The sequence below is a fragment of the Harmonia axyridis genome, chromosome 1 (genome assembly GCF_914767665.1).
Source record: "Harmonia axyridis chromosome 1, icHarAxyr1.1, whole genome shotgun sequence".
Lineage (NCBI taxonomy): Eukaryota > Metazoa > Arthropoda > Insecta > Coleoptera > Coccinellidae > Harmonia > Harmonia axyridis.
In genome coordinates this window covers 50425044-50438488 of record NC_059501.1, presented here as the reverse complement: position 1 = coordinate 50438488, position 13445 = coordinate 50425044, and the positions used below count along the sequence as shown (strand labels likewise).

The 13445-nt window shown below is 33.0% G+C and overlaps 1 protein-coding gene and 2 long non-coding RNA genes across 6 annotated transcripts in view; 2 read left to right on the top strand and 1 right to left on the bottom strand.

The window, feature by feature from the left end:
- The first annotated feature begins 394 nt into the window (after nt 1-394).
- On the top strand, nt 395-2171 carry LOC123689045. Its single transcript, XR_006750150.1, has 4 exons — nt 395-591; nt 649-1235; nt 1287-1805; nt 1869-2171. It is a non-coding gene; the product is annotated as an uncharacterized LOC123689045 (long non-coding RNA).
- Nucleotides 2076-2486, bottom strand: LOC123689046. The gene is made up of 2 exons (XR_006750151.1): nt 2415-2486; nt 2076-2359 (listed from the first exon to the last, which is right to left on the bottom strand). It is a non-coding gene; the product is annotated as an uncharacterized LOC123689046 (long non-coding RNA).
- Nucleotides 2487-9013: 6527 nt separating this feature from the next.
- Nucleotides 9014-13445, top strand: part of LOC123676217 — a 29335-nt gene continuing 24903 nt past the window's right edge. For all 4 annotated transcript variants that reach the window (XR_006746881.1, XR_006746880.1, XM_045612011.1 and 1 more), the window contains exons 1-2: nt 9014-9254; nt 9536-9718. Coding sequence is in view for 2 of the 4 variants with exons in the window: in XM_045612011.1 (XP_045467967.1) it covers nt 9175-9254; nt 9536-9718 (263 nt within the window). In the remaining 2 variants the exon portion in view is untranslated. The remainder of the gene's footprint in view (nt 9255-9535; nt 9719-13445) is intronic.

Here is a 13445-nt window from a genome sequence, read left to right as displayed (position 1 = left end):
ATAATTAATAGAATGAATTTCAAACTTAATATTAAGAATTGTGATATTGTGAAGCAAAACATTCAAAATTATAACCTCGAAATCGAAATCATTCAAGTGTCATAATATGACGCTTAAGACTTGGTCACGTGGTAAAAGTAAACCAATCAAAAACGTCGTCGGACTTTTCGTAATGATAACGAACCCTAAAATGTTTCGTTATCGTCATGAGGTCGTTCTTTGCTTCGGCAAACACGACTATTGCCGAATCCCTTTACAGAATACCGAACCGAGCAAATCTGTCGTTTCGTCACGTTTTCGCTTCGCTTTGCCGTTACAGAATCCCACCACTGTTCTTTTCGAACGATTCAGTGCTTCTGCGCAATGATCAATTGAATCTTTAGCGCGTTCGGCAATTCCCGATTCAAGGGTAGGCAGCGCCCTCTTCAGCATGCTTTTTCAGCTAAAGGTAAGATATTGTAAACAAAAATATTTTGAGTGTTATTTGTGAAGAAAGAAATATGATGGACAAAGAAAATAGTGTATTCCTCAGTTTAACTGAATATTTCCGGTATTTGAAAGCAACTCCAAATAATAGGAATGTGATAGAAGGTGAATTCATTCTAATTTAAGAATAATCGTCCATTATCTAAAAAACAAACATTTTAGGAGAAGCGGTCTTGAATGCATGTAATTATGTGTGGGAATATAGGTAAAAGTATTAGTATTATGCTTAGAATTGTTCGGCTTATGCTTGCAGACTTCAGCCCTTTCAGCAGATCCTCATGAAATCAGAGGAAAAATAATAACAACTAAAGAAACTGCAACAATATCAGCTTTCAGCTGTTCTTGTAAGGCTGGATTAGGAGGCAGATGTAAACATATATCAGCTCTACTCTTACATTTTACCAGGTTGTATAATTTTTATTTATTTTATGTCTGAATCAGGACTTCCAATTGAACAATAATATAGACACAATATAATTGTTGGTTTTTTGCTTTTCCTTTGGTTTTTATCATTTCAGAACTGACCTCCTCAAATTGGAAAATATTTCAAGCACTGATATCAAATGCTGGTGGAAAAACGAAAAAAAAAGAGACTGGAAATAAATATAAAGCACTACCTCTTCTAAAAATACCCTGCCTTAAGGACAAAGTCCCAAAAAGACCCTTGATAACATCTCAAGATGAAGAAGAGAAGATATTAGAAATATTTTAATTGCCAGATTGCCTTCATCGAGCATTGCAATTCATAAGTAGGTAATAACTTTCATGTCGTATGTAATACTGTAATGAGTGATTTTCAGGACTAGGTTATGTAAGGTTCCGAATGTGGAAGGATCTTGCATGAAAATATATGGAACCATTATCAGAAATGCAGAAAATTCCATTTTCATGCAGAATTTTTACAATTTTGGGTCTGAAATTAATTTTAGATGCACTCAATGTATCAGAAAATACAATAAGTTAACTATGTTTGACAGTATTGATATATGTGTATCGACAATGCAAGATAGAGGTCAATGGGAAGAAGAAAGGAAGTATAGAGTTACTGGCTCACGATGCTACGACTTATATACTTTTTCGAAAAAAGATTGGGAAGAGAAATGTAGTAAATATTTTTTTCCCAAGCATTTTTCGAATATCTATACAAAACATAGCATTAAATGCGAGCCAATGGCCCGAAAAGGTTTCAGGGTTTTCTATAGAAAAAATAGGTCTTGTGATATGTAGAAGTGAACCATGGCTGGCATATTCTGCTGACGGAATTTTGTTAAAGAATGGCAAGCCCTATGGTCTTTTAGAAATAAAGTGTCCATTCAAAGGTAACAAATTCTTCATCAACATCTTGAAAATAATATTAAAAAAAAAATATCTTTATATTTCAGCAAAGCAAGCCTCTGACTTGGGGAATTGTAAATATATTATAAAAGAGAATAATAATTATGAACTGAAAAAAAAACATAAATACTTTGCACAGGTGCAGGTGGGAATTGCAATCCTAAATTTAGACATTTGCCACTTTATTATTTATTTTTCAAGCAATAATTCATTCATTGAAATTAAGGTGCCCTTTGATGAAGAATACACATATAATATGTTAACTTCTTTGAAAAAAAACTATATTGAGAAAATGTTACACCATATTTGTAATGAATAATTGAAAAATTAATATATTTTTTGAAATAAAATTCCAGTTATTCTATTTCCACTTATTAAATGAAACGGGTTCTCTGTTTGCTCTACTGTTGCATCCATAAACACAACAAAACACCTTTGATTTCGTTATTTTAGGGCAGTAATCACCATCCATAATGTTGAAATAAATATTAGATAAATGATGAAACTCTAGAACACAACTCTTATAACTCCTCGAACACTAAAATATAAAAATGCAGAAATGCACGCCGTCGAAGCTTTCACTCCTATCGTACCTTAAGCCGATATTACAGTTTCTTCCGATAGGTGGCTTGGAGATGAACTTGAATCGCTAATAGCATCCGAGAGCGGACGGATATTTTAGTCACGTGACCACAGATTTTACAAATAATCAAGATTTATCTGAAATAAACGAACAGTACAGAGCATCCTGAGCTTCAGCTGTTATGTCAGTTCTTTGATATATGCATTGGATGCCCTTCGTGGCTAAATGAAATGAAATCATTAGTAAAACATAATCAATATTCATAATATACTCTTTTACTGTCTTGCCTGCTGAAGAGGCGTTAGAAATGTATGCTTTTTTTAACTATACTAAGAAGTTTTGAGTTGATTTTGTTTTCAATATTGAATTCTGAAGGTATGGACTTTAACATTATTAATTATTTACTGCAAGAAATTCACAAATTCATTGTTATGTAGTTGGTTGCCACAATTCATATTACAATAAGAAAAAGTTTCTAACTTGAAATATTGTTCTTTCGGAAAAGTTCGCTTGAATTTTTTTCAAATCATTTGCAGATAACAATGGTTGATCTCCAGCCAGTAGTAAAAGGTTGTGGCTATAACGTCTGCAAAGAGGAACTTTTCACACGAATATTGAGTTTAACCAGATGATTTTAAATAAAGTTGTGGAGCGGCAATTCCTTATAGCTCATGGGCTGTTGTCGTGTCACGCTTTTTGCGAAAAATGCCTGTCAAGAGTATCTGCGGACTTTGAAATCTTTTTAGATGCCGTAAAGTGATTTTTATGCCAGAGCACAGAGCATCTTTTGACATAAGGTATTAAATTTTTTTTATTTTGCTTAATTTATTTGTTTGGGAAAAAGACTAATTTGCTCGTATAGAATGAATTGTTTTTGAGAATAACGTCATCAAACTCTACATGTTAGATATTTTTAAAAGTAAACGTGCTTAGAAATCACTATTTTTATAACGTTTCTTCAAAAATTCTTACCTATCCAGCACCCCTGTTCACTCCCTATTCCGTACAACAAATCAGCTAAAATACTTGTTTGCTATCATTGATATTGTATTGGTGCTGGACGGTGAACTGATGTTGTGGGCTTCTTTTATTTTGTTGCTGACTTAAGGTTTAGGAATTATTTTTTGATGGTAATTAATGATTGCGAACTAGTTTTTATGCTGAGTTACATTCACTTTAGATATATTTTTTTAAATTTTTGAATTATTTCGTTTCTGAGAACAACGTCATCAAACTGCTGAATTACAGGTGTGTAGTTATATAAGGTTAGTGCTGAAGATGTTCTCAAATGTTAGATATAGTTTATCACATAGAGTAATCTTTGGAACAAAATCTAATCAACTGTCAAATTAATAAATATAATAAGAATCTTTTCTGTCAGAACCAAGATACTTTTAATTGAATAAATCCTACAGAATTACATAGTTTCAATAGGTTATAGGTACCAGGACGCTTCTGGAGTGTTTTCTGTAGATGGTGAGTGAATTAAAAGTGTAAGAAATGGATCTTATTCGCCACATCAAACATTTGAATGGGGAAACTGATTGGCCTATATGGAAACATAAAATAAAGAGACTTACTGGACTATCATGAAGGAGCTCTAGAAGTTATAGATGGAAAATTAGTAAAACCAGTTCATCCAGGATTTGATGCTAAATCGAAACAACTGAAGATATACAAAGAAAAGGCAGATTTGTATAGAAAAGCAAACAGTTATGCAAAATCGATGATAACAAGTGCTGTGAGTGATGTGGTATATCAGAAAATTATGGACAAAGAGAGTGCTCGTGAAGCATGGGTGTCCCTGAATCAGCAATTTGAGGCAACGTCTCAAGATCAACTATTTCATTTATGTACGGAATTCTTTTCATTCAAGTGGACCAATAGTGAAGATGTTTCCACACATATTGCCAAGTTGAAACGCATATTCAATGACCTTAATAATGGTTTGAGAACCAAAGGAAAAAATGTTCTTCCTGACCTTATGATTATCTGTAAAATTCTTTATATTCTTCCGAGTTCATATGAAACTTTTCGTTCAAGCTGGATGCTTTTAACAAAAGACCAAGACAAAACGATAGATGAATTGTCTGTTCAGCTATGTATGTATGTATGAACGTAATTTCACAAAATCTGAAAATCAGGAAACAAAAGAAAATTCACAAGAAGCTCTAGTTTTCAACGCAAACAAGAAAAGTCAAGAGAAACAAACTGCAGGAAAGAATTCATGAAGAATAGTTTCTGCAACTATTGTAAGAAGAAAGGCCACTGGGTTAAAGTATGCAGAAAATGGATTGCCGATGGTAAACCACCGAAAAATAAGCATTCCAACACTACCTCCACAGAAGATCGCACTTCAGTAAATGTAAGTATGTTCACATTTGATCAGGCATATATTGCTGAAGAAGACGGTAATACTTAGTGGATAGACAATGGCGCCACTAGACATGTAGCTAATTCACTGGAATATTTCATGGAGTACGAAGAATTTGAATCTGTTCAACAAATAAGAGCAGCTGCTAAAGAAGTTCTCAAAGCTTTAGGAAAAGGCAGTATAAAAGCTAACTCAAATGTTGGTTCGACGAAAGCAATTACTTTACGTGACGTATGGTATGTGCCAAATATTTCCAGAAATTTATTTTCAGTTCTTGCAGCGCAAGATAAGAACTTAAATAGTATTTTTGAATCAACTGCTACACACTGTTCACTGAAAATAAATGATGAAATAATGGTTACTGGAGAACGATCCATAGGAGGTGGCTTATTCAAAAGCTCAATTAACCCTGTAAAGAAAATGCCTGATAGTGAAAATAATGTTAATTTAGCAATTTCTGATAATTCTACTCTACAGTTATATCACGAACGATGAGGACATCAGGATATTCGCCATGTACAAGCAAAACTCAAGAAAGAATTGAATATAAATGTTAAAAATGAAAAAGTCACTTGTGAACCTTGCATATTTGGAAAAGCTCATCGTTTGCCTTTTGGTACAAGAATGACAAAGTGAATGAACCAGGTGAACTTATTGTAGCAGACATTTGTGGACCGTTCGACAAATATTTTCAGAAGAAAAGGTACCTGCTTGTCATCAAGGATGTTTATACACAATATCGGTATGGATATTTCCTGAAAGAATAATCTGAGGCAAAACTGCCTTAACAGAGATGTTATCACATTGCAGGAGCTTGAATCACACAATTAAAGAAATGTTGAGTGACAATGGAGGAAAATTTGATAACCAAGAAGTGAGAGTCATTTTGAAACAGAGAGGAATTGTTCAAAGAGTCACTGCACCATACTCTCCTCAGCAGAATGGAAGCGCAGAGAGGGAAAATCGGACAATAATAGAGATGGCCAGGACTCGAATCCTGAAGCTGATTTTCATCCTAGTCTCTGGGCTGAATTTGTTAACACTTCAATTTATATTCTCAATAGAACTGGAAAGTCATCAGTAGATGGTGTAAGTCCATATGAATTGTGGCATGGTAAAAAACCCAGAATAAAACATTTGAGAATAATAGGTTCGACCTGTTATGCTCTTGTTCCTGCACAGAAGAGGCGTAAAATGGATAACAAGGCAGTAAAAGGAAATTTAGTGGGTTATGGTGGAGACGAACGATACAGAATTTGGTTGAAGAAAGAGCGGAAGGTAATTCTTTCGTGAGATGTTACTTTTGATAAAGAATTGAGTATATATAACCAAGTTAAGAGTCCTCCTGAAGAAATAATTCAAGAAAATAACGCAGAAAAAAGTAATTGTGCTTCAGAATATATACGAAAAAGCAGCCTGAATAATTCAGAAGAAACCATAGAAGATCGAGACCGAGATTTACAAGCTGATCTTGAAGAAGATATCAACGAAAGAAATGAAGAGAGTGAAGATGAAGAAAGAAGATATAATCTCAGGAGCAGAAGTTCTATTCAAACTCCGTCATATTTAGGAGATTACGTCTTATATGCTGAAGAAATATTTCAAGCAGTTGGTACCCCCGAAACATATCAAGCAGCATTAGCGAGTGATGATCATGAAAAATGGATAGAAGCAATGAGTAGTGAGTTAAATTCATTGAAGGATAATAATACTTGGGAATTAGTTGAATTGCCCAAAGGTAGAAAGGCACTACCTTGTAGATGGATATATAGGATCAAGATGAATCCGGATGGAAGTGTAGAACGATTCAAAGCCAGATTGGTAATTAAAGGGTATAATCAGCGGCAAGGCATAGACTACAATCAGACCTTCAGCCCAGTAACAAGACTAACTACTGTGAGATCGATTCTCAGTATTGCAGCAAGTGAGAAAATGCACTTGAGACAATTCGATGTTTCAACTGCCTTCTTATACGGAGAATTAGAAGAAAATATATACATGAAACAACCTGAGGGCTTCAATGATAGATCTGATAGGGTATGTAAATTAAAACGTAGTCTTTATGGCCTGAAGCAAGCACCTCGCTGTTGGTATAACCGATTGAATCTATATTTGAAACGTTTGGGTTTCAAAAATAATGACGCAGATTCTTGCTTATATATTCGTGCAGTAGACAATCGAAAAATACTACTAGCTTTATATGTCGACGATGGACTCGTTGCTGCATCATCAAAAAAGGATTTGGACCAATTTATGGATGAATTGAAGCAGGAATTCAAAATAACCTACAAGCCAGCCAACTTTTTCTTGGGACTAGAAATTACAACTGATCCAGAGGGAGTCATAAAAATAAGTCAGCAAGCATATGCAAAGAAAATTTTGGAGAGGTTTAATTTCTCTAATTGTAGACCTGTTTCGACTCCAATAGAAACAGATTCGGAGATCCTCAAATCAGGGAAAGTTACTGAAGGTACAAACTTTTCCTACAGACAAGTAGTAGGTGCATTGATGTACCTCATGGTTGGTACTAGACCAGATTTGGCATATGCAATTGGTTTTCTGTCGAGAAGTCTGGAAAACCCAACTAATGATCATGTAGTGAAACTGAAAAGAGTTTTCAGATATACATATTTCTGCAACAATTAATTTTGGAATTGCATATAAACCAGGTCTAGCTAAAGAATTGGAATGCTATAGTGATGCTGATTTTGGTGGATGCACAAAAACTGGCAGATCCACTTCAGGAGTTGTTATTAATTTTGCTGGTGGAATAATATCTTGGTCTAGTCAAAGACAGAGTATTGTTGCTACTTCAACAACTGAAGCGGAACTTGTTGCTGCGAATGAAGCCACAAAAGAAGTGATATGGTTGAATAGACTATTCTCAGCTATTATCAAACTAGATCACATTCCAATACTGCAAATAGATAACTCTGCAGCGGTAAGATTAGCGCAGAATCCAGAGTTTCATCACAAAACAAAGCATATTGACATAAAACATTTTTTCATAAGAGAAAAAGTTTTGGAAGAAAAGTTAGCTGTTCAGCAGATAAGTTCTCAAGAACAAGTTGCTGATGTTCTTACTAAACCTTTGCCCCGAACAAGATTGTTAATAATGTGTTCAAGGATGGGACTTTCTCAATTTTTGTTTTGTCAGTTATATAAACTATTCTAACAAGGGAAAGTGTTGAAGATGTTCTCAAATGTTAGATATAGTTTATCACATAGAGTAATCTTTGGAACAAAATCTAATCAACTGTCAAATTAATTAATGTAATAAGAATCTTTTCTGTCAGAACCAAGATACTTTTAATTGAATAAATCCTACAGAATTACATAGTTTCAATAGTTAGGTTATGGTTATGTTAGGTTACGTTTAAATATTTTTGAATAAAAATTGTAGAATTTTTTTTTGAATTGTTTTTGAGAATGACGTCATCAATTTGCAGAATCACAGGTGTGCAGTTATATAAGGTTTGGTTATGGTTATGTTAGGTTATGGTTATGTTAGGTTATGTTTATGTTAGATTACGTTTAAATATTTTTGAATAAAATTTGTAGAATTTTTTGAATTGTTTTTGAGAATGACGTAATCAAAATTTACATGTTAGATATTTTTAAGAGTAAACGTGCATAGAAATCACCATTTTCATAACGTTTCTTCAAAAATTCTTACCCACCCAGCACCCCTGTTCACTCCCTATCCCGTTCAACAAATCAGCAAAAATACTTGTTTGCCATCATCGAAAACCATCAAGAATCATTGTAAAATGCACATTTTCAATGAAAAATAACAAGAAAGTGAAAAATACGAGGGGGCGTTAAAGTAAAGAATTAAAGAATTTTGTGCTAAATTTGATGGTGAAAATATGAACATAGATATTCATAGAAAATATGAATTAGAAATTTTTCCATATTAAAAAATGTCAAAGAGAGCAGTTGTCTAGATTAAAGAAAACAGAGCTATATTTTCTCTTCATATTGTTCTTTTGTTATTTCCTTATACACTTTCACTTCAGGATCACCATCAACTTATCACTTTGTTCCAGGTTTCGAACTGCCAAAGAATAAAAGATTCTAAATCCATCCTTCAATTTCTTGGATTTGTCTATGGTTGTGACTCTTTTCCATGCATTTCTCTATGGTTTGAAGTTTGAAGTGTTTGCACTGTTTGCAGTTTGCAGAGACGAGTGTTCTACCACAGACTAACTGTGGTTCTACTCTGTTATCTGTGGACGAGTGTTTGAATATAATTTAGGATTTATGTGTGAAATGTGAATCGAACTTCAAAATTTAATTTATTTTCTTTTCATCTCTGAATCCTGAATGGGATTTATTGAATTGATTCGTATATTCAAATATACTTCATTTCCATTATATAGCATTTCAAAGCATAATGTCGAATTTCAGAGCCAATCCCCATGAAGCTTATAAGGAATTTAAAACACTGACTGCCAAATTAGCGTCTTGTTTGAGGTGAGATGTCAACGTCCTTCGTAGGTTGGTTTTCCTTTAACCTATTACTTTCAATATTTCATCAAGAAAATGTAGTACATCTCTAGTGTAATATTTGAATTACAATATTTATTGAAAAGGTCTAGAGGTTAGGTCTTGACTAGTGTCAATATGTTTTTATGATTTCATATTGCACCAGTCCCGGCCTGATTTCTCTGCCAGTTTTTAAATTTAGTTTTTCTATTCATAACAATGGAAATATTAGATTTAAGGTGATTTATAATTATTCTATTTTATTCCAGTGTAGAAGATGTGCAAAAGACATCTACCATTCTTAAAGTCAAAACAGAGTTGGTTAATATCAATAGCAGGATATTAACTGAGGCTACGATATCTGTAGTAGATCAAATATGTAAAAGTATCGATCTTGATATGAAACTCAAACAATTACATGAAATGGAAGAAGAGAGTGTTGAACAGGCATGGTAAGTTGTGATAAAAAATGGATATATAAATAAATTGTAAGGCTTTGTTGAAGATGGTTATTTCCCTTTTGACAAACTTTGAGCTTTTGGGATATCTCAAAGAGGCTTAAGAGAGTTGGGATGTTAAAACTACACAAGCACTTCAGCAGTAAAATACAAGAAAGGAGCCGAGGCAAAGTATTATCTTTTTTCCCCAATTCTTCCATATGTTCTCCCAAATCAGAGCTTGGTAATAGGCTAGTTTCGACAAGTGATTTCTGGGTTTAGGTATTGCCAACTATGTACCGGGTTTTTCACCATAATTTGACCCCCCCTTTAACTTTGTTACTAGGAGAGGTACAAAAAAATGTTTTCTACAAAAGTTTCACGAAATCAACTAGTGTTTTTTAAAATGATTTCACAAAACGAAATATATACAGAGTGGGCAACATATTGATAGCAACTTCATTTTTTCCAATGGAACACCCTGTATATTTTTCTATATTCGACTAGCTCTTTTTCCCCTGATTTCGAATATATAACATATGTTTGGCCTATCTCTCTTATTCTGAGTACCACAGAGTTTCAAATTTTAAGAACCACCTGGTAAGCTAAGTAATCTCAATTGGAAGGCTGCGATATTCAGAATGCCCTTTTATAAGTTATCTCGTTGGCAATGATATATACAACACGTTTGTTATTGAATAAAACTATTCACCGAATATGCACTACACAGAAGCGGAAAAATTTGAAATATTTTCGTTTTATGTGGAGACCAATAAAAATAATAAAGCTACAAGGAGATGATATATGGAGTTGCATCCAAATGATCCAATTCCAATTTATAGTGAAAAACGTATGTCATATCGTTGCCAACGAGATAACTCAAAAAAGGGCATTTTGAGTTATCGCAGCCATCCACATTGATTACTTTTGCCAGGTGGTTCTTAAAATTTGAAACTCTGTGGTACTCAGAATGAGAGAGATAGGCCAAACATATGTTATATATTCGAAATCAGGGAGAAAAGAGCTAGTCAAATATAGAAAAATATACAGGGTGTTCCATTTGAAAAAATGAAGTTGCTATCAATATGTTGCCCACTCTGTATATATTTCGTTTTGTGAAATCATTTTAAAAAACACTAGTTGATTTTGTGAAACTTTTGTAAAAAACATTTTTTTGTAACTCTTTTAGTAACAAACTTAAAAGGGGGGTCAAATTATGGTGAAAAACCCGGTACATGCATGCACACTACCATTAACAGGGTTTTTATTGTCGTCCTCAATTCCTTGAATTAATTGGAATATTTATGTTTTCAAATATATGGTTTCAACTTATTCTCCTTTTTCTGCCTTCTCGTAAAACTAATAAACAAGGCTATTCAAAGGGAAATTTTAAGTTATCTCCCTTTTCTGAACTATATTATATCCAAACATAGTGAGATATAAGTATGGATTATGGAACACCTCAATTATCCTGAAGAAGGATTGCACGATTTTTATAATTTTTGTATTGCAAGGCTCATATGATATGTTTAATATAATGGTGTTTTTTTAGATGGATCCCTCTGTATATTACTTTTTGTCTTAGGAAATACTGAATATTTTTCTTGTTTTGTTCCCTATCAGATTAATAGGGGCGAAAGATCATCTGATGTTGCATGCACCTCGACCTAAAAAATCTAGTGTGAATCAATGTTCCCCATTCATAAATAACATAATTTCGGAGTTATAGCTAGAATACCCTGTATATTATTACTTTTTTCAATTTGCTGTATTATCTTGATTATTAATGTATTAACTTTCTTCTCCCTATATCTAGTGGTTTTCGAGTAGCAAAACATAACTTCAATTAAACATTCATCAGTTTGTTACTTGCAATCCTAAAAAGCTGAAATTTCGGGTATGGATTACCAATATCCAGTGTATCATTTATGTGTAATAAAATACATTGCTCATCATACAGGGCTGCTCAAAATAACAGGATTCAATGGGACATACTTGTTCAGATTCCAAGTACCTAAATATGTATATTTTGTACTTTATTCATTTTTTATTTCAATTTCCCTTGCGATTTATTTCAGTTAATTTTAGTTTTGTGGAATGAGAATGTTTTTTGGACAAATTCAAGTTTATTTCAATGCTCGCGCGCATATGTGTTGGTCAAATTTCATATCATACCTGCAGCGAACACATGTGGAAGAAGAAATGGAGAATTTCCTGTTTTGGTTTTCGGTGTGCTGTAAAAAAAATTATAAAAATATAAAAAGTTTGTTTTTTCAAATGAAAAGACATGAATATCATAAGATATATTGAAGGAAAATGAAATTATTTTTCAGATGATATAACATCTTCTTATACCTGAATTGTAAGGTTTCCTAATTAAAAGTAAGTTTTCCTAATAAAAAGCAGGTTTTCATCCCAATTCCAATATTAAGATATGTTATTTTCTTTTAGATATCCATGGAATATCATAGTGCAGTATTGTTGAATTGATTAAGGAATGTTTGATTTATAGATCATTCTAATAAAAAGTAATAATTACACAAATGAAGTTTTGATAAAATTGTGCATTCTTCACTGCCAATGTCTATACATTTTTCGTTGATTATTGGTTCTAAGTCAGGAAACACATATCATTAAACATTCTGCATGTTCTTACTAAAATTTAATCGTATTGGCCATGGAGAATAAGAAATTTCATCAAAACTTTTGTATATCATTTATTGCCTTCTACTTGAAAGGTTTTTCCATGAAATATTTGTAATAGATTTCAAATATGTTCTACAAGCGATGCCAATATTTTGTTAAATTATCATATTTCACAAGATTTATATTTTATGGATATCTGATACAAAAGTATCTTAATATATATATTGGGATGAAAACATGCTGTTAATTTGGAAACCTTACAATTTAGTTGTAGTTATATTGCCTGAAAGGGAAGTACATTTCCTTTTAATAGATCTTATGATATTCGGGTCATTCCGTTTCAAAAATGCACTTTTTATCATTTTAGTATGTCTCTCTAGTACCCTCTATGATTAGGGACGTATTTTTTTACATGTGAATGATACACGAGATATTGGCAATCAATACCCGAAACTTCAGCTATCTAGATTCCAAGTACCCAAGTGATTAGTGTTTAATTGGAGCTATGTTTTGCACAAAAAAGAATTAAATCAATCAATTGTTCGAAAAGCGCTAGAGATAGGGACAAGAAAGTTAATACATAAATAATCAAGAGGATACAGTAAACTGAAAAAAGTAATGTTATACAGAGTGTTCTATTTAAATTATCGAAGTTGCTATAAGCGGCAACAACGTAGCGCTGAATATATTTCAAATCGACAGAGCAGTGCTTCCTATTCAAGAAACAAAATTTCCAATAAAATCGTGTTTTCCGTTCTCTGTTAATGTTCAGGGCACCATTGACCATGGTCCATCCTGTAAAGTTCGTTCTGGAATTATTGACATCAAAGTACACCTTGAATGCCCAGTCGCGGCTTCATTTCTGGTTACACAATTGCTGTGGTTTCATTATATAAATAGCCAGTATATATTACAATTTTTACATCATTTTTGTATCCTAGCGTCCCTTATGACATACAGTAATGATTTCATATGTGGGTGTTCGTTCGATTATAACTAAATGACCTGATACCATGACCATATATAGGCAACACATCAATCAATGTCGGCTTCGTAAAATTCACAAGTCATACACATGTTATTCATTCATTCGTTC